The following is a 24,856-nucleotide window of genomic DNA, read 5'->3' on the forward strand; positions in this document are numbered from 1 at the left end:
TAAACAAGAAGTGGGCAGCATTATCTCCTGCAAAAGAAAACAAACTTATTTGTCTGAGCGATTGGCTGAACAAGAAGTAGGACTGAGTGGACTTGCAGATTTTAAAATTTTACATTGTTTTATTTCTGAATGCAGGTTTTTTTGTATATAATTCTACATTTGTAAGTTTAACTTTCATGATAAAGAGATTGCACTACAGTACTTGTATTAGGTGAATTGTAAAATACTATTTCTTTTGTTTTTTTACAGTGCAAATACTTGTAATAAAAAATAAATAAAAAGTGAGCACTATACACTTTGTATTCTGTGTTGTAACTGAAATCAATATATTTCAAAATATAGAAAACATCCAAAAATATTTAAATAAATAGTATTCTATTATTGTTTAACAGTGCAATTAAGCGCGCAATTACTTTTTTTAATTGCTTGACAGCCTTAATTTTTACTAATATATATTGTATTGTAATGCACTATAGAGCATTTGGGTAACTCTAAAAGTACTCACTACTTCAGTTTGATATTGACATGTGTTTACTTAAAAGCACTGATTTCTTAGAACATTTTTTGACTACAAAGTATTCAGCAAATCTTTTTTACTCTATCTGTGAACTGTTCAAGACAATGGTTCAAGGAACAGTTAGAGTCCGAGCTGAGTTTGTTTACACTGAGCTCATAAAGCAAGTCAAATGATATAACCTTCTATACTTCTGTTGTCTGCTGTTCACCACGTCAGCGGGTGGGTCAGTCTGATATAAGCCATTTTCACTTGGTTTCTCAGCTGCATTTTAGTTGAGCTCTCATGATCTAGCAAAAACGCACACACAAAATCCTCTTCTCTCAGCCCGAGCATCTATCGGACTCTGGCAGGCTACAGCATAATAAAATAATACCCTCTGTAATTCCCTGTTACTGGAAATTGTCTGATTTTGTATTTTGACTCACATTTTATATCTACTTTTATATGGAAAAATATATTTTCCCAGGATCACAGTTTCGTTGTTCATCAAAACTGAGGCTTAGTCCCATTTCCAGTGAACCAAAGCAAAGATGCATGAACCCACTGAACTCGGGCTTGTCTGTTGACTTAGAATAGAATGGAATCTTAGAGAAGTCCAATATTCAAACACAGGAAAACCATGTAAATTTTGAGCCAACCCCTTTTGAAGATCAGGGCCTACACACTCACACATCGGTTATGACATAAAAACCTGAGAACCTGTTTTGAACTGATCCCAGAAGATACTGCAAGCTCTAACTGTGATAATTTATAAAGTGCTTTGAGATCCTTTGTTATGAAAGATCAACCATGGTACAATTATCTAAAGACCCAGTAAGCAAATGGAGTTCCTACCCTGCTCCATTGTATCTGCACACTTGATATGGTCCAAATGCACCCCCTTATTGTTAACAACAACCACCGCCACCACCAAGAAAGTTTCAGCCTAAGTTTTCTCTGAAGCTTGACTGTTCCTAGAGTTTTCCTTCTCCAATTCCTTCTGCTTAGAAGCCACTTCAACTCCAGTTATACTCTTGGATTGGAGCTAATAAGAGCCACCTGGCCTGGCATCAGTGTGTGTCAGCAAAAATATTTCTGCATCTCTATGCAGTGTTTTAGCACCTGAAGGAGTGAATCGGGGGAAAGAAATCCTGCCATGTGATGCATTTACAGACAATTAATGAGGAAAAATTAGGAGTAAGAGATCAAGATTGGTGCGCATTAATCCCAAGTAAAAGTGTTCTGTCTTTCATTAGGTGTTTAAATAATTAAAAACATACCAAAATCTCTCTTTTCTTTTACAGTTCTCCAAAAAAACCTCACAGGAACAGTTTTTGTTGGAAACAAAAGTAGAGAGGAGAACTGAATATGAAGTCAAATAAATCCAAGTGTCAGGCCTCAGGAACACCCCTAGGTTCTCAGAGATAAAACACACGTTTTAAAAGTAATTCTCTCATTCTGTAATTTGAGAGAAATGCTTTCAAGAGATCTCAGACTTAGGGAGAGATTGTTTGGTTTTAAGAAGGGAAACAAGTCTTTTTATAATTCTGATTCACCTGAAACAGCAATGGTTTGATCTGTTTAAATACATGATAGAGGATGTTGCATGAAAGCCTAATATTACATTGTATACTTCAAGTATACATGGTTACTATATGTAAAAATAACCTCTTGATGCGAGTCCTGGTTCAGTAAGCTTGCTTCATTGCTTTGGAAATGTCTAATATTAATAGATAACTAATATGTTCAATTAGGCCCATATCTAGTTTTTTGAATGTTCCTACTGCATTTAGGAGTATATGTCTTAGACAATAGAATTAAGTCTCTAATTTTCAGAGAGCCACCCCAAAGGATGGCATTTTGATGACATGGAAATATAAGGTACTTAATCACGCAAATTAAAGCAAATACTACTGTTGTTTAGAAATCCATCTCTGTCTTCTACTGAAAAGGCTCTTTTCTTTTCATCCAGCCTCCGTCTCATCCCTGGCACAACAAAAGATTTCTGTCTAAAGCTGCTGGTAACAAAATTCAAAACCCAGACCCAGACCACCCAAACTAAAACACCTGAAGAGGAACTTTATGCTTCTGAAATTGCATTGGTCAGAGCTGAATTCTCAGTCACAGTTCTCAATTAGGGCTAACCTTTTGGGTTAACCTGCTTTTCCATCTTGACTTACAAGGATACAATGATGTGACCGTCTGATTACTCATTATGGGATAAAGCGACCATTCAGTGAGTTAGTTATGAAGATACAGTATAATGATGGAGAGAATGTGAAAGAAGGGATGCTGTTCTGAAAATGTCATTGTCACCGTAAAGCCCTTTGCGTTATGTAAATTAATACACCATCTGAAATAATTAGGATATGAACTTTCATATCCTAATTATTGTAAAATGTAATGTAAAATTATTATGTAAAATTATGATGCCATTAAAACAAAAACTAATATCCAACAATCAGATCACACTAATTATACTTTAGTTTGTGCTTGGATAAGTCACCATCAAAGGGCCACAGACACAGTAAAGTATTATGGGAACATCATTCAGCATGTAAGAGCTAAATTGTTTCATCACTGTAAAAAGAAAAATTATGAAGCCTAAAGTATAAAGAATCCCTATAAAACTAAGGAAATTATAATCTTAGATCAGAATTACTTCAATAGATTTGTCCTGGCAAAATTATATTGGATTGACAAGAATAATATACATATTAATTAAAAAGTATAAATGCAGTGTTGCATTCATTGTTACCTTTCAAAAACAGGCAGCAAGAGTCCACAGTGTTATAAAAAATAGAGTATTACAGTATCAGTTAGCAGTCTATTGATCATTTCATCAAATGACTTAAGGGTGTAATAGAATTGAGGAACACCCTAATTTGTTCCTAATTTGCTGACCTGTTTGAAATTAGACCTACTTTCAACAGTTTTAAATTAAGCTATTCTTAACCTCATGAATGCAATTTTCACTTGCTTTCAAAACTGGCTGCCATAGCAATAAACCCTTTCACTTCAATGGTTTTTTTGAAATTAATAATAAATGGAGAGGAAAAATTCTTAAAGAACTTTTTAAGGGGCAGAACTTCAACTAATCAGCAGTGTGTATAAAATACCCAGAACACTTGAATCTCCTGCTGACATTTTGTCTGTTAAGAGAGAAAGTTATGTAACTCTTTTAAACCTCTGTTTCCTTTCAAAAGGTCAATATGCTTTTTTTGTGCGGCAGTGCTTAAGTATACATGTGAAGCCATTACTAGGATCAAAGTCCTGGATGGATGAGGACAAGGTGGAAACACGATTCACATTTGTAGTTCCATATGCAATCAACATATAGAAGTATTTTAAAAAGTGCAATACTAGTTATAAGATCTTATATTGGAGCACCAACCAGCAGAGAGAAAGGAGAGGATATGAATGTACACTATGAGTAGCACTGTAATATAAACATCTGCTGAATGGCCTTGGTCAATCTTTGTCTTTTCCGAGAACCAATTCCCATTCTTAGGAGAGGTATGCATATCAAATCCATACTGCCTTTCTCTGGCACAGATGGTTGGAAATAACTGACCTCTAAAAGGAGCAGACAGAATGAGAAAATTAGCGGCTGTTGCCTTTTTATTTTTAATGCTAAAAGCTAATTAACACTCGGTGAATGTATAAAATGGAATATTTAGTAGTAAAGTGCTATTAGGAAAAAAAAGACCTTTTACATTCTATCTAAACTGTCTTCCAGTTAAAATTCATACCGGAAAAAAATCCTAAAAATCATCCTTGCATGTCAGTAGGAGAGCTGAAGAGTGTTTTGTAAAACTGGTAATACACTGCTAGGTAATTTTTAATTTTGTACGTGTGAAGAAAAGGACAGACCCCACCCTCTGGCCCTCACTGCTTTGCTGCAGAAGGCACAAGGCAGCTTTGAAATGTGAAAATACAATTGGCACTGAATTTGTGTAGGCAACAAAGCTAAAAATGAGACATACACTCAGGCAACAGAAATAAAATGCAAAATTAGAAGTGACATTTAGCCCTAACGTCTTCCCTTGAGGTGGGAGGAAAAAATGACTGGTGTGTTCATATCCTTCCATATTTTGTAAATTGATCCACAGCTGAATCATCACCTCGAACTCATATTCTATTCCTATTAACTACACAGGCAGCATAGGATTAAAAAAATTACATAATCTGAATGGATTACATGATGACATCCAGCCAAATAACACTATCCTTCTGGAAATAAAGAGGAAACCAACCAAAATATACCCACTTTCATCTGAAACTGACTTTCCTTCAGTAGAGTTACAATCTTAGATCCTGAAGCTGCAGGGCTTCCTCTAGTGAAACCACTAGGACAGAGGTCCCCAAACTGTGGGACATGCCACCCCAGGGGGACACAGAGGAGGATGCAGCTGTGGCCTGGGCTGCTGGCCCCAGTCTCAGTCCCCTTGCCCTGGTCCGCGTCCCCAACCCACATCCCTGCTCCCAGCCCAGGGGAGGTGTGCAGACAGGGGTAAGGGGGGGACACACTGAGAAGTTTGGGGACCACTGCCCTAGGAGTTCTGAATGAATAAAACATGTAGGATCAGGGCACTACACGAGAAATAAAAGTTCTTGCCTCATACTTTAAAGCGCAGTTCTACTCTGAAAATGATTATATAAAAATGGCCCCTTAACTATATGAACCTGCTACCACTTTATTCCTTTTAGCATTGCAGGACCTGTCCAGTTCTGAGGCAATGAGACATATTCTATTCCATCTTGTGCATGATCAAGAGAATTGCTAGCTAAATTCTGATGGCAAAAACTATTCTGCTGGTGACAAATTAGCCAGAAAGAATCCATCTTGACTTTCAGATCCCAGATTGAGCTTTGCTGGACTTCCAATTCCAAAAAAACAAATAAGAAAAAGCAAAACCCAAAACACACCAACTCATCCTCCTTTCCTCGTACCCAAGAGCAGGTAATCTATAGGTCACTGAAAATCGATATATAGAGAGCACCATGATGCCATTTTTACAAAGTCACTTTTCAGAGTAGAACCACACTTTAACATTCTGAGGCAACATATTTTTCTAAATACTCATAGATGGCTTTGTTCCAGTATTTGGAAGACATGAAGAAAAAAAGATTAATCAATAGGGATTTAACACTATAGAACATGACCTCTATTTATAATCAGCAGGGAACAAGAGTAACACATTAAATAAAACTGATTAATACATGTAAAAGCAGTAACCAGCTGGATGCCTTGCACTGCACTAGATTGTAGTGCAGAAAGAGGGAGATAGCACAAGAGCAGAAGAATGATATGTTCTATACCACTCAATGCAAACATTTTTGAATACTGTACCGATTTTTATTAAATATAATCCAACTCACTGAATAAGCATTTTATACAGCAAGAAAATAAATTTCCCTTTTATTTATTTTTTTAAGTTGGTGCTGAAAACCATCCATTCTTGGATAGTGAGAAATGTTAAGAAATTTTGCCAAATTTAAGTCTAATGCAGCAACAGTGATATATTTTTCTTGGAGTCCAAACCAACAGTTTGTAACCTATCCAAGCTGATAAAATTAACGGATTTGAGTGCTAGTCGCAGCCAAAGAACATCAGACTTGGAGGGAAAAGGGAATGGAGAAAAGAAATTCAGAGTCAGTAGAGATGAGTGGGAAATGAAGCTTCTCATTCATTATAGGTGAGCAGCTTTGCTCAGCTCTATAGCAATGGGATCTATCAAACTCCTCATCAGCTTTTTGAACAACCTATTCTACCATAGTCACAAGCAAATGTCATTAATGTGGAGTTAAGTTTCCAATAATCTGTTAAGAGAAGGTGATATTTTCTCATAAAACAAAGTTTTGAAAGCCTGCATATTCCAAACAAATGTTCCGCTTTATAAAAAAAATGCTCACAACATAATGAAATATAAGCACATAGTTGGGTGACCCACAACCTTTAATGCTACATTTGTAGTACTAGCCCGTGCACAACCAGAAATTTAAAGATAATATGATGTATCCATTATAGATCCTGTGAACAGATAATTATTTGGTTTCCAGGACTACTTGCCTGGCTGCTTGTCCAATTTAAAATGTTACCAATTACTGGGAACAATCAGACCAAATTAATAGACCTCAGTTTGCATCCATAAAGGAGAGAAAATGAAGAACAGAAAGTTAAAAAAACCAAAACCCTCACAGGGATAAATTACCCACTCATCTTTTCTGCAAGATTATAAGCCATGTTACACTACAATCTTAAAAAATCTATTTATGGTTGGTAAGATTTATACCTCCTCAACTATTTTTAAAACTAAGCTGTCTTTCCTTTCTACATATTGTATTCCTCCACTTAGGGCTAAGGAGTATTGTGTCTGATTTGTCTTTTCTGTTTTCCTTTTATCCATCTCCCTCACCTTCCTATCCCTCTCTCCAGCTATTAGCTGAGGGGTCCCCTCCTGCCACAAAAAAAGGAAAGCAACTTAATCTGCTTTATTTATTATTTTATTTATTTACTCATGAAAAAACAAATCAAAGACAATATAGAAATGGATCTCCCTACTCCCTACACCACACTTTTCTGATTTACAATTTGACTGTGATGGGGTGGACTAGGCTCAAAGGTCTCAGGGTTCTGCCACACCCATTTCAGGGAAGGAGCAGTGGAGAGATCCTGCAAGCAGGCTAGAGTGGCTGTTGGCGAAGCAGCCAATCAGGGCCCAAGAGGGCCATATAAAAGGCTGCTGAGCACTAGTTAGTTGCTGCTTGGAGAAGAAAGGACTGCAGGTCTTGCTGCCTGGAAGAGCAGCAGGGCCTGTGGTAGCACTGAGGGAGCTCCTGGCTGGTTGCTGGGATTGAGTAGGGACTGAGTCTGGGGAGGGCTATAGGAAGATAGTGTCTCCAGAGAGGAAGTTCTGGGGATACAACCCCAAACCAGAGCTGCACTACTTAAAAACCAAAATTGGAGGGGAGGGGTGCTAGAGAGAGACAGGCCCCAGTGGACCGTATACCGCGGAATGGGGTTGTGCTGGTTAACATACAGAGTGATTTGGCTGGAATGCTGCGTCACTGACAAACCTGCCTGAGAACCACCAAAAGGGGACACCAGAACTAAAGACTGCAGACATGCCCAACCAGAAGGGGGCACTCATGAGATGTGGGTGCCAACCCTGTTACACTGACACATATAATGGAAAGTTCTTTGCTGTAGGATTTCTTTTGGATGCACTCTCTATTTATTCAGGTAAGCTTCAGTTTTACCAGGTTCTATGTGCTCTTAGGCTTCCATCTCTCACTATGGCTATTTTCTTCCAAATCTTCCTGATCAAATTCTATCCTCAGGTCCTTCAGAGATCTATGTCTCCTACATAAGAAAATGCTGTGGGTTTTTTTTAGAAATAAAGCGTAGCATAAAGAGGAAGCCCCTCTTCACCCCTCCCCCCCATGATTTTCTACAGTAGCCCTACGGTCCTAACTTAGATTCATAGATACTAAGGTCAGAAGGGACCATTCTGATCATCTAGTCCAACCTCCTGCACAGCGCAGGCCACAGAATCTCACCCACCCACTCCTATGAAAAACCTCACCCATGTCTGAGCTATTGAAGTCCTTAAATCATGGTTCAAAGACTTCAAGGAGCAGAGAAGCCTCCCTCAAGTCAACCATGCCCCATACTACAGAGGAAGGCGAAAAACCTCCAGGGCCTCTCCAATCTGCCCTGGAGGAAAATTCCTTCCCAACCCCAAATATGGCAATCAGCTAAACCCTGAGCATATGGGCAAGATTCACCAGCCAGATACCCAGGAAAGAATTTTCTATAGTAACTCAGACCCCATCCATCTAATATCCCATCTCAGGGGATTTGGCCTATTTACCCTGAATATTTAAAGATCAATTACTTACCAAAATCCCATTATCTCATCATACCATCTCCTCCATAAACTTATCGAGTAGAATCTTAAAGCCAGATAGATCTTTTGACCCCACTGCTTCCCTTGGAAGGCTATTCCAAAACTTCACTCCTCTGATGGTTAAAAACCTTCATCTGATTTCAAGTCTAAACTTCCTGGTGGCCAGTTTATACCCATTTGTTCTTGTGTCCACATTGGTGCTGAGCTGAAATAATTCCTCTCCCTCTCCTGTATTTATCCCTCTGATATATTTATAGAGAGCAATCATATCTCCCCTCAACCTTCTTTTAGTTAGGCTAAACAAGCCAAGCTCCTTAAGTCTCCTTTCATAAGACAAGTTTTCCATTCCTCGGATCATCCTAGTAGCCCTTCTCTGTACCTGCTCCAGCTTGAATTCATCCTTTTTAAACATGGGAGACCAGAACTGCACACAGTATTCTAGGTGAGGTCTCACCAGTGCCTTGTATAACGGTACTAAAACCTCCTTATCCCTACTGGAAATGCCTCTTCTGATGCATCCCAAAACCGCATTAGCTTTTTTCACAGCCATATCACATTGGCAGCTCATAGTCATCCTATGATCAACCAATACTCCAAGGTCCTTCTCCTCTTCCGTTACTTCTAATTGATGCGTCCCCAACTTATAGCTAAAATTCTTGTTATTAATCCCTAAATGCATAACCTTACACTTCTCACTATTAAATTTCATCCTATTACTATTACTCCAGTTTACAAGGTAATCCAAATCCTCGCGTATAATATCCCGATCCTTCTCCGAATTGGCAATACCTCCCAGCTTTGTATCATCTGCAAACTTTATTAGCACACTCCCACTTTTTGTGCCAAGGTCAGTAATAAAAAGATTAAATAAGATTGGTCCCAAAACCGATCCCTGAGGAACTCCACTGGTAACCTCCCTCCAACCTGACAGTTCGCCTTTCAGTAGGACCCGTTGCAGTCTCCCCTTTAACCAATTCCTTATCCACCTTTTGATGCTCATATTGATCCCCATCTTCTCCAATTTAACTAATAATTCCCCATGTGGCACGGTATCAAATGCCTTACTGAAATCTAGGTAAATTAGATCCACTGCATTTCCTTTATCTAAAAAATCTGTTACTCTTTCAAAAAAGGAGATTAGGTTGGTTTGGCACGATCTACCTTTTGTAAAACCATGTTGTATTTTGTCCCATTTACCATTGACTTCAATGTCCTTAACTAATTTCTCCTTCAAAATTTTTTCCAGGACCTTGCATACTACAGATGTCAAACTAACTGGCCTGTAGTTACCCGGATCACATTTTTTTCCTTTCTTAAAAATAGAAACTATATTAGCAATTCTCCAATCATTCGGTACTATTCCTGAGTTTACAGACGCATTAAAAATTCTTGCTAATGGGCTTGCAATTTCAGGTGCCTTTAATATTCTTGGATGAAGATTATCTGGGCCCCCCGATTTAGTCCCATTAAGCTGTTTCAGTTTCGCTTCTACCTCAGATATGGTAATATCTACCTCTATATCCTCCTTCCCATTTGTCATGCTACCATTATCCCCAAGATCCTCTTTAGCCTTATTAAAGACTGAGGCAAAGTATTTGTTTAGATATTGGGCCATGCCTAGATTATCTTTAACCTCCACTCCTCAGTGTTAAGCGGCCCCACTTCTTCTTTCTTAGTTTTCTTCTTATTTATATGGCTATAGAACCTTTTACTATTGGTTTTAATTCCCTTTGCAAGGTCCAACTCTACTCGACTTTTAGCCTGTCTCACTTTATCCCTACATGTTCTGACCTCAATTAGGTGGCTTTCCTTGCTGATCCCTCCCATCTTCCACTCCCTGTATGCTTTCTGCTTCTTCTTAATCACCTCTCTAAGATGCTTGCTCATCCAGCTTGGTCTACAACTCCTGCCTATGAATTTTTTCCCCTTTCTTGGGATACAGGCTTCCGATAGCTTCTGCAGCTTTGATTTAAAGTAATCCCAGGCCTCCTCTACCTTTAGATCCATAAGTTCTTCAGTCCAATCCACTTCCCTAACTAATTTCCTTAATTTTTGAAAGTCAGCCCTTTTGAAATCAAAAACCCTAGTTGCAGATTTATTTTTGTTAATCCTTCCATTTAGTTTGAACTGAATTAGCTCATGATCACTTGAGCCAAGATTGTCCCCTACAACCATTTCTTCTATGAGGTCCTCGCTACTCACCAAAATTAAATCTAAAATGGCATCCCCTCTAGTCGGTTCAGCAACTACTTGATGAAGGAATCCATCAGCTATCGCATCTAGGAAAATCTGAGCCCTATTATTATTACTAGCATTGGTCCTCCAGTCTATATCTGGGAAGTTAGTCTTCCATGATCACGCAGTTTCCATTAGTATTTACTTTATTAAAGACATTAAAAAGGGCTCTATCCATATCCAAATTAGATCCCGGAGGTCTATAGCACACCCTAAGCACTATCGTAGGAGAGGCTTTACTAGTTTTCTTCCCCAATGTAATTTTTGCCCACACGGACTCTGTCTTATCCATTGCATCGCTTCTTATTTCTTTACATTCTACCTCATCATTGATATACAATGCTACTCCACCACCTCTACCTTTGTTTCTGTCTTTCCTAAACAGCACATACCCTTCAATACCTGTAGTCCAGTCATGACTACTATTCCACCATGTTTCTGTTATCCCTAGAATATCTGGTTTCACTTCCTGCACCAGTAGCTCTAGTTCCTCCATTTTGTTACCTAGGCTCCTCGCATTGGTGTATAAACATCTTAATTTTTGCTCTTTGGCCTCGCTCACATTTTGTACCCTATTAGGCACAGTTATTCTACAGCCAGTATAACCTATTAGACTAGTATCCACACCACCCTCGCTCCTTATATACATTCTCCTACCCACAGCTGTATCCTTTCTTACTTCGTCTTCTTCCCTCTCAATGATAAAATCTGGCGTGGAGATTTCCTGGACATCTCCCATCCATCTCCCCCTAATTCCTAGTTTAAAGCTCTCTTTATCAGTTGTGCCAGCCTCGATCCTAGAAGTCTATTTCCTTCCCTACTCGGATGCAGTCCATCCCGAGAGAACTGTCCTCTGTCTGTGAATGCCTCCCAGTGGCCATACATCCCAAAGCCCTCCTTATAGCACCACTGCCTAAGCCATCTGTTGACAGTCATAATCTTGTCACACCTTTGTTGCCCTTCTCTAGGAACAGGAAGGATCCCGCTAAAGATCACCTGAGCCTCAATTTCCTTAAGCGTCTTCCCCAGCCTAGCATAGTCTCCCTTAATACTTTCCAGTGAGAATCTAGCCGTATCATTTGTTCCCACATGAAGGATAATTAGGGGATTCTTTCCCGCTCCCTTTAGGATCCTTTTCAACCTCAGGTCTACATCCCGTATCTTAGCACCGGAAGACAGCACACCCTTCTATTCTCTGGATCAGCTCTAGTTACAGGCCTGTCTATTCTTCTCAATAAAGAGTCCCCTATCACATAGACCTGCCTTTTCCTGGTGACTGTGCTATTCTCCAGTCTCTCCCCTGTTCCCTCTGGCTGCAAGTACTTTCCACTCCTATTTTCCCTTATAATCTTCTTCAACCCATCCTGTATCCTCCTGGGGCTCATATTTGGTCTAGTCTCCCTTGACTCTTCCGCTTTTCTTATAGGACTAGCCTCTCTTCTCTTCTTCCTTACCCTTCCACCTTCAACAAGTACCTGCTGAGCCCCTTCTTCATTTTCCAACTCTGCAAACCTGTTCCTAAGCTCTATTTCTCCTTCACTAGCCCATCTTTTCCTCTGTCTGGTTCTTTGAGTCACGTGTTTCCACTGACCACTTTCCTCACCCAGTCTCCCCTCAAAATTCCCCAGCCCTGCTTCCATCCGTGAGTCTGAGCTTTTCCCTTCAGATACCTCATATCTTTGCTCCATCATCTGCTCAAACCCCTTCCTAAACTCAACCAGACTTTCCACCTGCATCTCCAAACCTCAGATCTTTTCTTCCATCAGCTCTATCAGACAACATTTCATGCAGAAAAAACTCTTACCGGTTCCCCCCTCCAGGATCATGTACATACCACAGCTTCCACATTCAGTCATCCTCAATGTGTCTTCCACTACAGGAGTCACTCCCACAGCTGCCTCCATATCTGTCATCACCTTCCCACCTTCTCCTCCAACAGAACTCCCACTCAAACTCCCCTGTTTAGAGCTCTGTTTGCTAGCTCCTGTGCCGCTGCAGCTGTCTGTGCCACTGCCTGACTGGCTGGCTACCTTTATAGGGCCCCTAGTCAGAAGCCCCACCCCCTAGGCAGGGCTCAGCTGCTCTCTCAGCACAAAGCCCCACCCCCTAATCAGGTTCAGCTGCTCTCCCAGCACAAAACCCCTACACACACACACACACACACAAATACAAATACTAGAAATACAAAACCAAGTACAACTACCTTCTCCTCCAACAGAACTCCCACTCAAACTCCCCTGTTTAGAGCTCTGTTTGCTAGCTCCTGTGCCGCTGCAACTTAGTTCCTTCCTTTTCTTCAAGGTGAGGGAAGAGACGTCCTTATAAAATTTTATATGTTTGCCCCAGGACAGTGAAATAGGTCCACTCTTTCCGATAATCTTCAGTGGAGGTAGAGTTTTGTGAGTTCTATTGATTAATATAAGAGAATTCTCATCCTTTCTAAGTAAGTCTCTAAATAGGGTTTCTATAGATGAATTTAGGTTCTCCATCTCATTGTTCTCTGGGACTCCTTTGAGTTTCAGAGTAGCAGACATGTTAGTCTGTATTTGCAAAAAGAAAAGGAGTACTTGTGGCACCTTAGAGACTAACAAATTTATTTGAGCATAAGCTTTCGTGAGCTACAGCTCACTTCATTGGATGCATTTGAAAATTTATTTGAGCATAAGCTTTCGTGAGCTACAGCTCACTTCATCGGATGCATTTTCAAATGCATCCAATGAAGTGAGCTGTAGCTCACGAAAGCTTATGCTCAAATAAATTTGTTAGTCTCTAAGGTGCCACAAGCACTCCTTTTCTTAGTAGAGAGTGTATTTTTTCCCATCTCCATATTAGTTTGCCTGTAAGGGAGCACTTTCTCCCTAAAATCAGACTCCCCTTTAAACCATGCTTTGTTGACTGTTCTTTTTGGCAACCTATAAACAAGGCTTTTCTGTTTGCTGACAGCAGAGATCAGATTTGGTTAAGTTTAAGGGTCACCTTTTGCTAAGTGACTAGAAAAAACATCTCTGCTGACTGTGAGAGTGAAGCTCTTCTAGAGTTTAGAGAGACATCCTGAGGTGAAATGTCACCAGATCCCATGAAATAAACAGACAAAGACAGATTGACTGACTGACCAACCACTGGGGAAGCTCATTCCCCCGGTTTCTCTTCTGGCTGCTGCTCACTTCTCCCAAAGATCCTTTTTTATTTTTAAAAGTCTTAACCTAGGGAACAAGTTAAGAATTATGAAATGAGAAACATTATAAATATGGAGCTCTGGCAGAACTAGTTCACACAAAGGGTAATAAAACACATGGAACAAGTTACCATGGATAGCAATTGAAACAGTGTATAAATCAGCTGACTGAAGCGATAGCTAAATTTGTATCAAGAGGAAGGGGAACTGAGGCATATTAAGAAAACCAGAGTTATGATAAACCCAAAATCAGCATGCCTATACATTCAGATAGTCTTTTTCTGTAAAAAAATATCTTTTCCTTTCTACCATTTTGTCATATGGTGAAAATTTCCCACCAAAGGGATCTCAGACTCAGCGGATCTGTATATGGTGATATAGTCAATTATGACGGTCAGCCTTGCCCCTAGCTTCTCCCTGAGACCATTAACATTGTTCTTTACTATTATAAATTCCTCAGCTTGCAGCCTAACTGTTTCACTTGTCCTCCTCATGACACAGAGCTTGTGTAAACAAGTGGAATCATTTTTGTAGTCATAAGTTTTAACTCCTCCTGTTTGAATTTCTAACAGAGCAGTTCTCTTGCAGGTACTTGCTTTCTTACGGGTGCTCTGATTTAGGTTAATCCTTAAGTAGGAAACTTGTGCATTCCTTTGGTTTTTTTATGCTGAAAAGCCCCTAAAGAGTTTAAGCAGGCCCATAGATCTATGACAAGATTTAACCCATACTTACTTAATGCAATTTAATGAAGCACATGAAATGCTACTTAAAAGGTAAATAACATTCGGACCATTGTCATACAGTTATGATGCTTATTCCTGATATATTATTTATTAAGCATTGACAGTAAACTCAGTATGCACAGCAATAACATGGGAACAATTCAGCAAAGCATTTAAGGACATGATTAAGTCAATCTCTATTCGTTACATCATTTAAGCACATGGTTATGCTTGCTTAAGTGTTCTTTTGAATAGGGATGCACATTAAGTGTTTTGCTGAATCAGGTCCTATGTACATACATGTAGGGATATCATGTCTATAGCTTTACATTATATTTTTCTTTTATGAAACTCAACCTAATCATTAATTGTAGAATTAAGATACACATTTGCATTATCTGTTTAAAAAAAAAAAGATTGCAGGCAATAATTCATGACAAGTTTGCTTGGAACTAGAAAAAAATTTAATTTAAATGCCCAAAGAATGTAGACATTTTGCTAGATTCATTAGGACCGTGATTCAGTAAAGCCCTTAAGCATATACTTAAGTCCCATTGATTTTAACTGGATTTAGGCACTTGCTTATGGCCTTTGATGAAATGGCACATAATCTGGCACAATGAGATGTAAATTCCCATCATGGCTATATCCTGCACTGGCCAACTTTCTACTGCTAGAGCAGAGTTTACACCAATCTAAACCAGGAGAAATCTGGGAAGAATGGTTTCAGAGTAGCAGCCGTGTTAGTCTGTATCGGTAAAAAGAAAAGGAGTACTTGTGGCACCTTAGAGATTAACGAATTTATTAGAGCATAAGCTTTTGTGAGAATCATAGAATATCAGGGTTGGAAGGGACCTCAGGAGGTCATCTAGTCCAACCCCCTACTGAAAGCAGGACAAATCCTCAACTAAATCATCCCAGCCAGGGCTTTGTCAAGCCTGACCTTAAAAACTTCTAAGGAAGGAGATTCCACCACCTCCCTAGGTAACACATTCCACTGTTTCACCACGCTCCTAGTAAAGTTTTTCCTAATATCCAACCTAAACCTCCCCCACTGCAACTGGAGACCATTACTCCTTGTTCTGTCATCTGCTACCGCTGAGAACAGTCTAGATCCATCCTCTTTGGAACCCCCTTTCAGGTAGCTGAAAGCAGCTATCAAATCCCCCCCTCATTCTTCTCTTCCGCAGACTAAACAATCCCAGTTCCCTCAGCCTCTCCTCATAAGTCATGTGTTCCAGTCCCCTAATCATTTTTGTTGCCCTCCGCTGGACGTTTTCCAATTTTCCACATCCTTCTTGTAGTGTGGGGCCCAAAACTGGACACAGTACTCCAGATGAGGCCTCACCAATGTCAAATAAAGGGGAACGATCACATCCCTCGATCTGCTGGCAATGCAGGAAAAACAATGTGGGCTTGGTTTAGCCTTCTGCAAGAAGCAGCACTTGCCAGACTTCCCTCTCACCTTGAAGAAAAGGCAGGAACTAACTTACGGGGCTCTCCACTTGATACCAGCTGCTAACTAGACATAGAGCCATCACTGCCCACCGATAATCTAGCCAACTTTCTATCCACCTTATAGCTTATGCTCTAATAAATTTGTTAGTCTCTAAGGTGCCTTTTCTTTCTTATGTACTCCTTTTCTTTTTTCTGGGAAGAATGTAATCATCATAGTTTACTTGTTTGAAACTAATCTTCCTATGAATCACTATAATTGTACACTTGTCAGTGGCTCTTACTAAAAATTCTACTTTTAAGGTAAAATTTTGGTCCAGATAACAGCTGTGCAGTGCTTTAGAATATAACACATCTACTACAGTCCCTAGATCTGTTCACATGAAGGTTGGGCATTCTTACATTCAGAGCCCTTGATTCTGAGGCTCACTTCCTCCCTTTTTCCAACAGAGCCAGAGGTGGTTGAACTTCAGGGCATTTTGCCAGGCCCATCTATTTACTCAGGCTTTTTCTAAAAGGGTGATATTTGATGGAGAGGGTAGCTGTGAGAGGATGCTTTTATTATCCTTAACCAACATGTATTCCATTTATGTATAAATGAGATGTACTTTTAAACATTTTTTAAAAAAAGCAACAAACAGCTGCGTGAAATATTCCTTCAAACTTTGTCGGCTTATGAGTTGGCAAAAATATTTACTAAATTAGGAACATTTTATGATATCAGTAAAATCTGTATGAAAGTTTGTGTGAAATTTTTGCATTACCTCTTTGAAGTTCAAGCATGGTCAATGGTGACTGGTCACAACTTACATGACACTGACTCTGGTTCCCTGATTGCCTGAGTCTCACCCATGTTTGTCAAGTGAAGCAGAAGCCATTTTGGTTCATTTTGAATTGTAGTTTGAGTGCTCTCTCTGAGCTAATCATGGAAAACTGCTGGAGGTTATGCAGGGAATAGGCTTCTATTTCTTTTTCCAATGAGAGCAGTCCAGCTCCACTCCACACAGTTTCACAGTCATCTACATTCTGCACCGTTTAAGGTTTCTCCCATGATACAATTTATATGCAGTTTTTCTGTGTTCAGGCTGGGTTGCAGCTTGCTTTTACATGCAACTTTGCATTCTGAGGTTTTCAATTGTAAAAAATTATTCTTTGTCATATTGTTTGCTCTTAATGTGTACAATTTTGAAATATTCTTCTGTTTCTAGCAGAAAGAGGGAGTATTGCTGGAAACAGTAAACTCTTTCAAAACAGTACATATTTTTGGTGAGTCCACTGAAACATACACTGTAACACTAAATAATGCTTATGGTACACTATGGAGAACATATTTTCTTTGCTGCTGCACTGTAATATCTGTAGCCATCAATCACCACTGTCATGGCCCTAAGTCAGCACTCCATCCTATTCAGCAAAGCACTATGCATGTGCCTAACTTTAAGGCATGTACTGAAGTCTCACTGATTTAACTGGGAGTTAAGCATGTGTTTAAGTGCTTCACTGAGATGGGACCTATATCCTTCTTATTCACTCCTCTTGCTCCAGACTACCTATATTTAAATTTAAATTCAGATGCCTCTTCAAATGGCTGCCAATTTGAAAACCTGTTCCATCCCAATGGACAGTTAAAGGATGAGAAGAGAAATTTGCAATGAGAGGACCACTGACAGAAGCAGAAGAGGGACCAATACTGGGGACACTGTATGTAAATCTACCTCAAATCCCCTAGGTATCTCAGCTGCTTGCATTGCCAGCTGCAAGATACAGGCTTCTAACTACAAGAGCTTCTAGCTGTCTCAGGGACAGTTATGCTGAGTGACAGATGTCTGATGGCTCATAAAAGAACCATCTGGCAGCTGGTTACCATCTTACAGCTGCCAACTCCTTGAAAGCTCAAAACTGGCTCAGCCTGTTTGTATGTGGAAGGGGTTGGGCAGGCAGGAGGGAAGAGGGCTGTACATTTGAATTTTTGTACAAGCATCATTTAAAATTTCTCCTCCATCCCACATACTGTTTGTTTGTTGTAACTGTGGAAAAGCTAATCAAAATGCATGAGTTTTGTATTTCCTCTTTCAAAAACTGGTACAGTCTAGTATTGCCAACTCACATAATTTTATTGCAACTGTAGAGATTTTGAGGTGTTTTTTAATGTGTCTGATGAACACATGATGAAAAGCTGTCCACTCATGAATTTTCTTTTATTCAATATAATGATTATCTCCTATTACTGTCAATGGGGCTGAAGCTAGCAAGATGGCTGCCAGGTCCCTACAGTGTTGCTGCATGTGAAAGTGAGGCTGCCCTTAATAAAGTGAGCTGCTACCTCCCACTCTTTTGATTGAGACTGAAGCCAGGCCACAGGCAAAATGACTGCCATTGTATGGTTCAGGAGGCAATGCAGGGAATTGTGAGGAGCAGTAGAGACACTGAAAGGTGGATGGAGAGGATGAGGGGGAGGAAGGGCAGCAGGGAGGCAGATTTGGGGGAATAGGGTAAAGTGGGATGGGGGGAGGCATGAAGAAAGGGTTGTGGCAGGGGGGGTCTACAGCAGAGGCAGCATGGGTGGGGTGTGAGGCCCAGTCTCAAGGGCAGAAAAGTTTGGGTGGGAAGTGCTACTTCTTGCAGAAGGCTAAATCAAGCCCACATTGTTTTTAGTGAGCTGTAGCTCACGAAAGCTTATGCTCTAATAAATTTGTTAGTCTCTAAGGTGCCACAAGTACTCCTTTTCTTATTGTTTTTTACTGTGACATTATCGCTTATATGAATACGTCTTTGCACTGAAACACTGTCAATTTTGGAATATTACAAGTACTTACAACACTTATTCAAAAATATTTAATGAAGAGACATTACATAACACTGTTCTCCCCAAGGAGGCTGGTTACTGGTCAACTGTCCGTTAGCTAACACGGATTAGTTATTTCATACTTACTTGTGAATTCATTTGTTCTTTTACTGAAGTACTACATAAACATAAGCAGAAGCATATTTCTCTTCTGCTGTTGCATACAATGTACAATGTTCATTATTTGTAAGACCCCCCCTTCCTGACATACTCATCCACACACTGTTCAGCTAAATTCAGAAAGAAGGAATTAATGTAAAGTTTTTTAATATATATATCTGTAACTCATCAACCCTAAAAAGTATTATAAGTTCTATATGTGAGTGAGAGTCATGATTCATTAAGTAGGTCAGTGGTTCTCAAGCTATTTACCATCCAATCTTTCTTTTATCAAAGAAAATAAACTAGAAGGGGAGAGAATCAAAGTAATAATAAGAAATGAATGGCTGTTCCTCTATCTTAGGGTCGAGGAAAGGGTAAGTGGAGTCTCTATGTCAGCAGCCAGAGAGAGGTGTCCATATTTGTGTGCATTAAAGGCTGACTTTTCAACCAGAAATTATCACAGACTTTGGCAGAAAAGTAGAGGAGAGTTGAGACAAAAGATGCACTAAAAACATGACCTGATTTAAAAAACAAAACAAAAAATTCCCATGATTTTGGGGGCCAATCTCATGATTTTTGATCTCTTGAGGTTGGCAATATTGCAGAACCCTGTTCCACTTCTAGAGGCAGAATCAGAATATATATTTTCCAAGATGTTTCCATTCCCCCCATCTGTTGTGTGCATACATATGAATATAACATATTATAAATGTAAAGAGCAACACACAGTCACACATACATCTCCCTGTTTTCTTTCCATAAGCCAAAGACATCAAAGATGGCTGTCATGCAGTTTTTGCACAAAAATTCTGAGCTAGAATTGGTTTTCTCAAGCAGATCCGTGGGGGGAAAAAAAACTATCCCTCAAAATTTTGCCAAACACCCAACCCTAATAATAAATATTAAGAGTATCTGTTCTTCCAAGTAAAAGCAATAAATAAAAAAACCCCACCAGAGTGCCATCCTATGCATTTCCTAGCAGGGTATGTAAAGAAAGTACCAGAATCATCTCCTGAGTATTAGAGAAACATCTGTTAGTGGAAAATGCTGAAACTAACTGCAGGAAGTATAAAATGACGGAAGCATGGTTCAAAACAGTCAGATTTAGCTTCCCACTATTGAAGACGACACAGGTAGCTACAGTTCTAGGTCATGCAGTCTTTTCTTAACATGTCCAGTAAAGAAAATATGAGTAATACGACGCCTTACAGGAACAAACTCAATCAGCCAAAAAAGTTTTGAAAGCCATTTAGTGTTTCATATCCCTGTTGTTGCCTTGCATCTGGACAGTACAGGAGCTGGTCAAATGATAGTAGCACATCACCTGAGAACCTGTATCTCCATAGTTGTTTTGAAACCACTTGAATTATGTTGGTTCTAATAATTTTCCTCTCTCTTTTAATATATAAAATATCAGTCAGCATTCAGTCTGCTCATTCCCATGCTACAGGCTTTTCGCAGCACATACTCAGTTTAATGACAACTCTGGTTCTGTTCCAGTGGATTATTTTAAAAAAACGTGATGAAAAAAACAGCCGTGTTTAAGTAGTTATAAAGTCCAATCAGACACTTTGAGATTTTGGCTGCTTACTCCCTTAACAGTCCTATGCCAGGCCAAAAACCCAACACACACACACACACACAAACACACTGCAGTTATTACTTATGTTTTATGATGTGTCAAACACATTACTGCATGTACAGATTTATTACACTGTTGTACTGTTTTTCCACAGCCAAACCCCGTCAAGATACCATTCTAACTTATGAGTATTAGTCCATAAGTGTCCATTTTAAAACAACCATCTCAAACTGTAACAATGACTGAAATGTTTTTTCTTATTAATACTTGTCTACAATTTACTGTAAAAAGGAAAAAGCAGCAAGGTGATCAAATAAATTGTCAGGTATCTTTCTTCCATACACTAAACTACTGCTACATATATTTTTGGAGCGCCGAACAATTCTGCTGGAGAAAGGACATCAAATGATGCCTAGAAATGTGATACACATTTTCATTTCACACTCCATCAGCTTTTACAACAGGAGCTCCACGACATGCAAGAGAACACTTGGCAAACTGCCATATTTGCCAAGGTATAAAATACAGGATAAAGTTACCTTTAAAAAAAGTTTTATATTCTCTGCATGACTAAATCAGCTGTCTAGCTTTGATCAAATATGTTAGAAGTATAGAATACTTCTCTCTACTGGTAAAATCTGAACCTCTGGAATGATGTACATTGAGGTATTTTAATACAGGCCTAAAATTAATGTATTCTATATTACAAATATTTTGATAAAGAAAAATACACAATTCTTTCCTAAAGTTTACTAGGTTAGAGATATACTAGATTATATAAATCACCGGTGTTGAATCTTTTCCCTGCTAATAATTTATTTTTCTATGTTACATTCTGGAACAAGAAACAAGATTATTGTCTTTACGAGCAAAAAAATAAAGCTATGGGCATTAGCAAAAACATCTTTTAAATTCAGATTTCAAACTGTCAGAAGATTAAAACTTCATGCATACATAAAAAGGGAACTATAAATGAAAACAGAAACATAGCCTGGAATCATTATTCTTGAACAGCTGCTGTTTTACTAGTGTAGTAAAGGAGAAAATGTCTTTTACTCACCTCTGTTATACCGGAAACCTGTCCTTTTGCTAGCGGTCTGGTGATGGATGGAGTGAACACATTGGCATCTGACACTGGCCGCCCCTTCATAAAATGTTTCCCTGCTTCATAAATATTCACTTCTACCATTTTACCCATGAATTCAGGGTTCTTTGGCACGAGAACCTTTAAAAGAAATTGTTCAGATGGTACAGACATATTTCCTATGTTGAATATCTTAGGACTCAAGTCACCACAGATTTCATTCAGAAACCAGAGTTTTGGTGAAAGGTCAGTGTGAAACCTGAAAAACTCAAATCTCATTCACCTGCATGCTCTACTTCCTCCTAAAAGTCTCTGTCGGGTAATATCTCCCATTTGTACTCCCAAAGAGCTATTCAGCATTAAGTCTACTCTTTTTAACTATGCTTAATTGCCTGAGTAATACCTTTGGCAGACAAAAGAGGTGGGTATGAGGTGCAAAATTTAGATCAGGAATCAGATCCAAACACCTCCGAAGGTTACTTGCTCAAGATAACTCTACTAGATGTCTCTAAATCTTTCTGTTTTCATCTCTTTATTACATGATAACCTATTGGTTCTTCAGCTGTAAGATTTTCATGGCATAAACAATGTCCACATGTGTTTATAGAGAGCCTCACCCTTATCTTTATTGTGACCTCTTGGGATACGTCTACATTTCAATGTAAGCCCAGGGTTTGCAGGCTCAGGCTTAACCCCTCTTCTATCTACACACAAATTGCACTAACTCAGGGCTCACACCCAGGGTCCCAGGACCCCATGGAGGTAGAGGGTCTGAGCTTGAGTCAAGCCAGGACACAGCAGTCAAGCCCTGTTGTTTTGCAGTGTACATGTAGCCCCACTGGACTCATGCTCTGCAAGTCTGCCAAAAGAATTCCACAATCTCATGGGTCAACCTTCTTTGTCCTCTGGACAGTCAAGTTTGGTGGACAATCAAGTTTTCCCACACTGCACCAAACGGCTAGAGCAGCAACATTTTGGGAGAGTGCTAGAAAGTTTGGGCTATGGGTGGTTGGATTTGGCCCACATAATTCAGTGTAGACTCTGGAGTCCCAGGCTGGGATCCAGGGTTCAACAACTCCTAACCTGGGTTACAAATGTGCGTAGACACTTAAGTCCTAGGTTAAGAAGCCCTATGTTAAGAAACCCCGAGTCTGCTAATTTGAGTTCTACTAACCTTGGGCTTACACTGCAGTGTAGACATACCATTGGTGTTATGCTAGAATAAATATTAAAACAATAACAACATCCTCACTCTCTTTGTAAAGCAGGTTCTTTCAATATAACCAATTATCATAAAAATATACTGAGAACACGAAAAATAATCATAAAGGCCTTTGCAGCTGAGGTGCCTAACACATAGCAAGCACATTTGAGAAGAGATGGGCATGCCCCGAGGACAGAGACCAAAGCCACACTTTCCTGATCTTACAAAACTGCAGGATCTTCTAATTCCCTGAGAATGTCACAGAACATGGACCACATACTATAAACTCTTCCAACTCTTGTGCTCAATTTATACTATTGCTGGTAAAGCAAGAGAAATGAGATCTTTCTAAATACATTGGAGCAGTTTTTCTTGCTTCAAGAACAAATGGTACAGCAAAGACTTTAACAACAGGGAACCTACAATTGAGCTAAAGTGGTATCAGGAACAACCAGGAACAAAAGTGTATTTACTTAACCACTTAAATCCAAATTGCTAAACATGTGGCCCTAATTTCCCAAAGTGTTTTTGACAGAGAGGCCTATTTGTGATTTACTACTCTGTGTCAGCAACTCTTCTAAGGCCTGACATACTCACTACACCAACACATTTTTGTATAATCTGTATCTAAATGGTGTCATGTAACGTGTCATTGAAAAACCAGTAACTCACTGATCATTAATATTCTTGCATAAAAGTTAGAACAGAAGAATGGCCACACTGGGTCCATCTAGCCCAGTATCCTGTCTTCCAACAGTGACTGTGCCAGATGCTTCAGAGGGAGTGAACAGAACAGGGCAATTTATCGAATGATCTGCTCCATTGTCAAGTCCCAGCTTCTAGCATGGATTGCGTCCCTGACCATCTTGGCTATAGCCATTGATGGATCTATCCTCCATGAACTTATCTAATTCTTTTGTGAACCCAGTTATACTTTTGGCCTTTCTACCATCCTCTGACAATGAGTTTCACAGGTTGGCTGTGTGTTGTGTGAAGAAGTACTTCCCTTTGTTAGTTTTAAACCTGCTGCCTATTAATTGCATTGGGTGATCCCTGGTTCATGTGTTACATGAAGGGAAAAACAATACTTATTATTCGCATTCTCCACATCATGCATGATTTTATAGCCCTCTATCATATCTCCCCTCAGTCATCTCTTCTCCAAGATGAAAAGTCCCAATCTTTTTAATCTCTCCTCATATGAAAGCTGTTCCATACCTCTAATTATTTTTGTTGTCCTTTTCTGTACTTTTCCCATTCTAATATACCTTTTTTTGTTTGGGTGACCAGAACTGCATGCAGTATTCAAAGGGTGGGCGTACCATGGATTTATTTAGTGGCATTATGATATTTTCTGTCTTATCTATCCTTTTCCTAATGGTTCCTAACATTGTTAGCTTTTTTTTGACTGCCACTGCACAATGCCCAGATGTTTTCAGACAACTATCCATGATGACTCCAAGATCTTTTACAAGTGGTAACAGCTAATTCAGATCCCATCATTTTGTATGCATAGTTGGGATTATGTTTTGCAATCTGCATTACCTTTGCATTTATCAGCACTGAATTTCATCTCCCATTGTGTGAGCCAGTTACCCAGTTTTGAGAGATCCCTTTGTAACTCTTCAAAATCTGCTTTTGGACTTAATTATCTTGAGTAATTTAGTATTGTCTGCAAGCTTTGCCAACTCACTGTTTACCCCTTTTTCCAGATCATTTCTCGTTCCAGTACAGTTTCTTGGGGAACACTGCTACGTAGCTCTTTCTACTGTGAAAATTGACCATTTATTCCTACCCTTTAACCAATTACTGATCCATGAGAACCTTGCCTCTTATCCCATGATTCTTTTCTTTACTTAAGAGTCTTTGGTGAGACAGGGCTACCTAGCACACAGACACTCAGAGCGTGAACTGCATGTGAACTGTAGGCTTGCTGTGAGCATCCCAGGCTGGGAGCTACTGCAGCAAAGCGCTGTAAGGCACCCAAACTTGCAGGTCAAGTGGTGACACAATGCTGAAAGAGATCTACCATACACTATGCAG

The 24,856-nt window shown here is 39.4% G+C and overlaps 1 protein-coding gene across 1 annotated transcript in view; it reads right to left on the minus strand.

Moving 5' to 3' along the window:
• Positions 1 to 24,856, minus strand: part of CDKAL1 (CDK5 regulatory subunit associated protein 1 like 1) — a 618,432-nt gene that overhangs the window by 10,190 nt on the left and 583,386 nt on the right. The window contains 1 exon segment of the mRNA XM_043508315.1: positions 21,586 to 21,750. Coding sequence (XP_043364250.1) covers positions 21,586 to 21,750 — 165 coding nt within the window.

Source organism: Dermochelys coriacea, chromosome 2, assembly GCF_009764565.3.
Source record: "Dermochelys coriacea isolate rDerCor1 chromosome 2, rDerCor1.pri.v4, whole genome shotgun sequence".
In the NCBI taxonomy this organism is placed as follows: Eukaryota; Metazoa; Chordata; order Testudines; family Dermochelyidae; genus Dermochelys; species Dermochelys coriacea.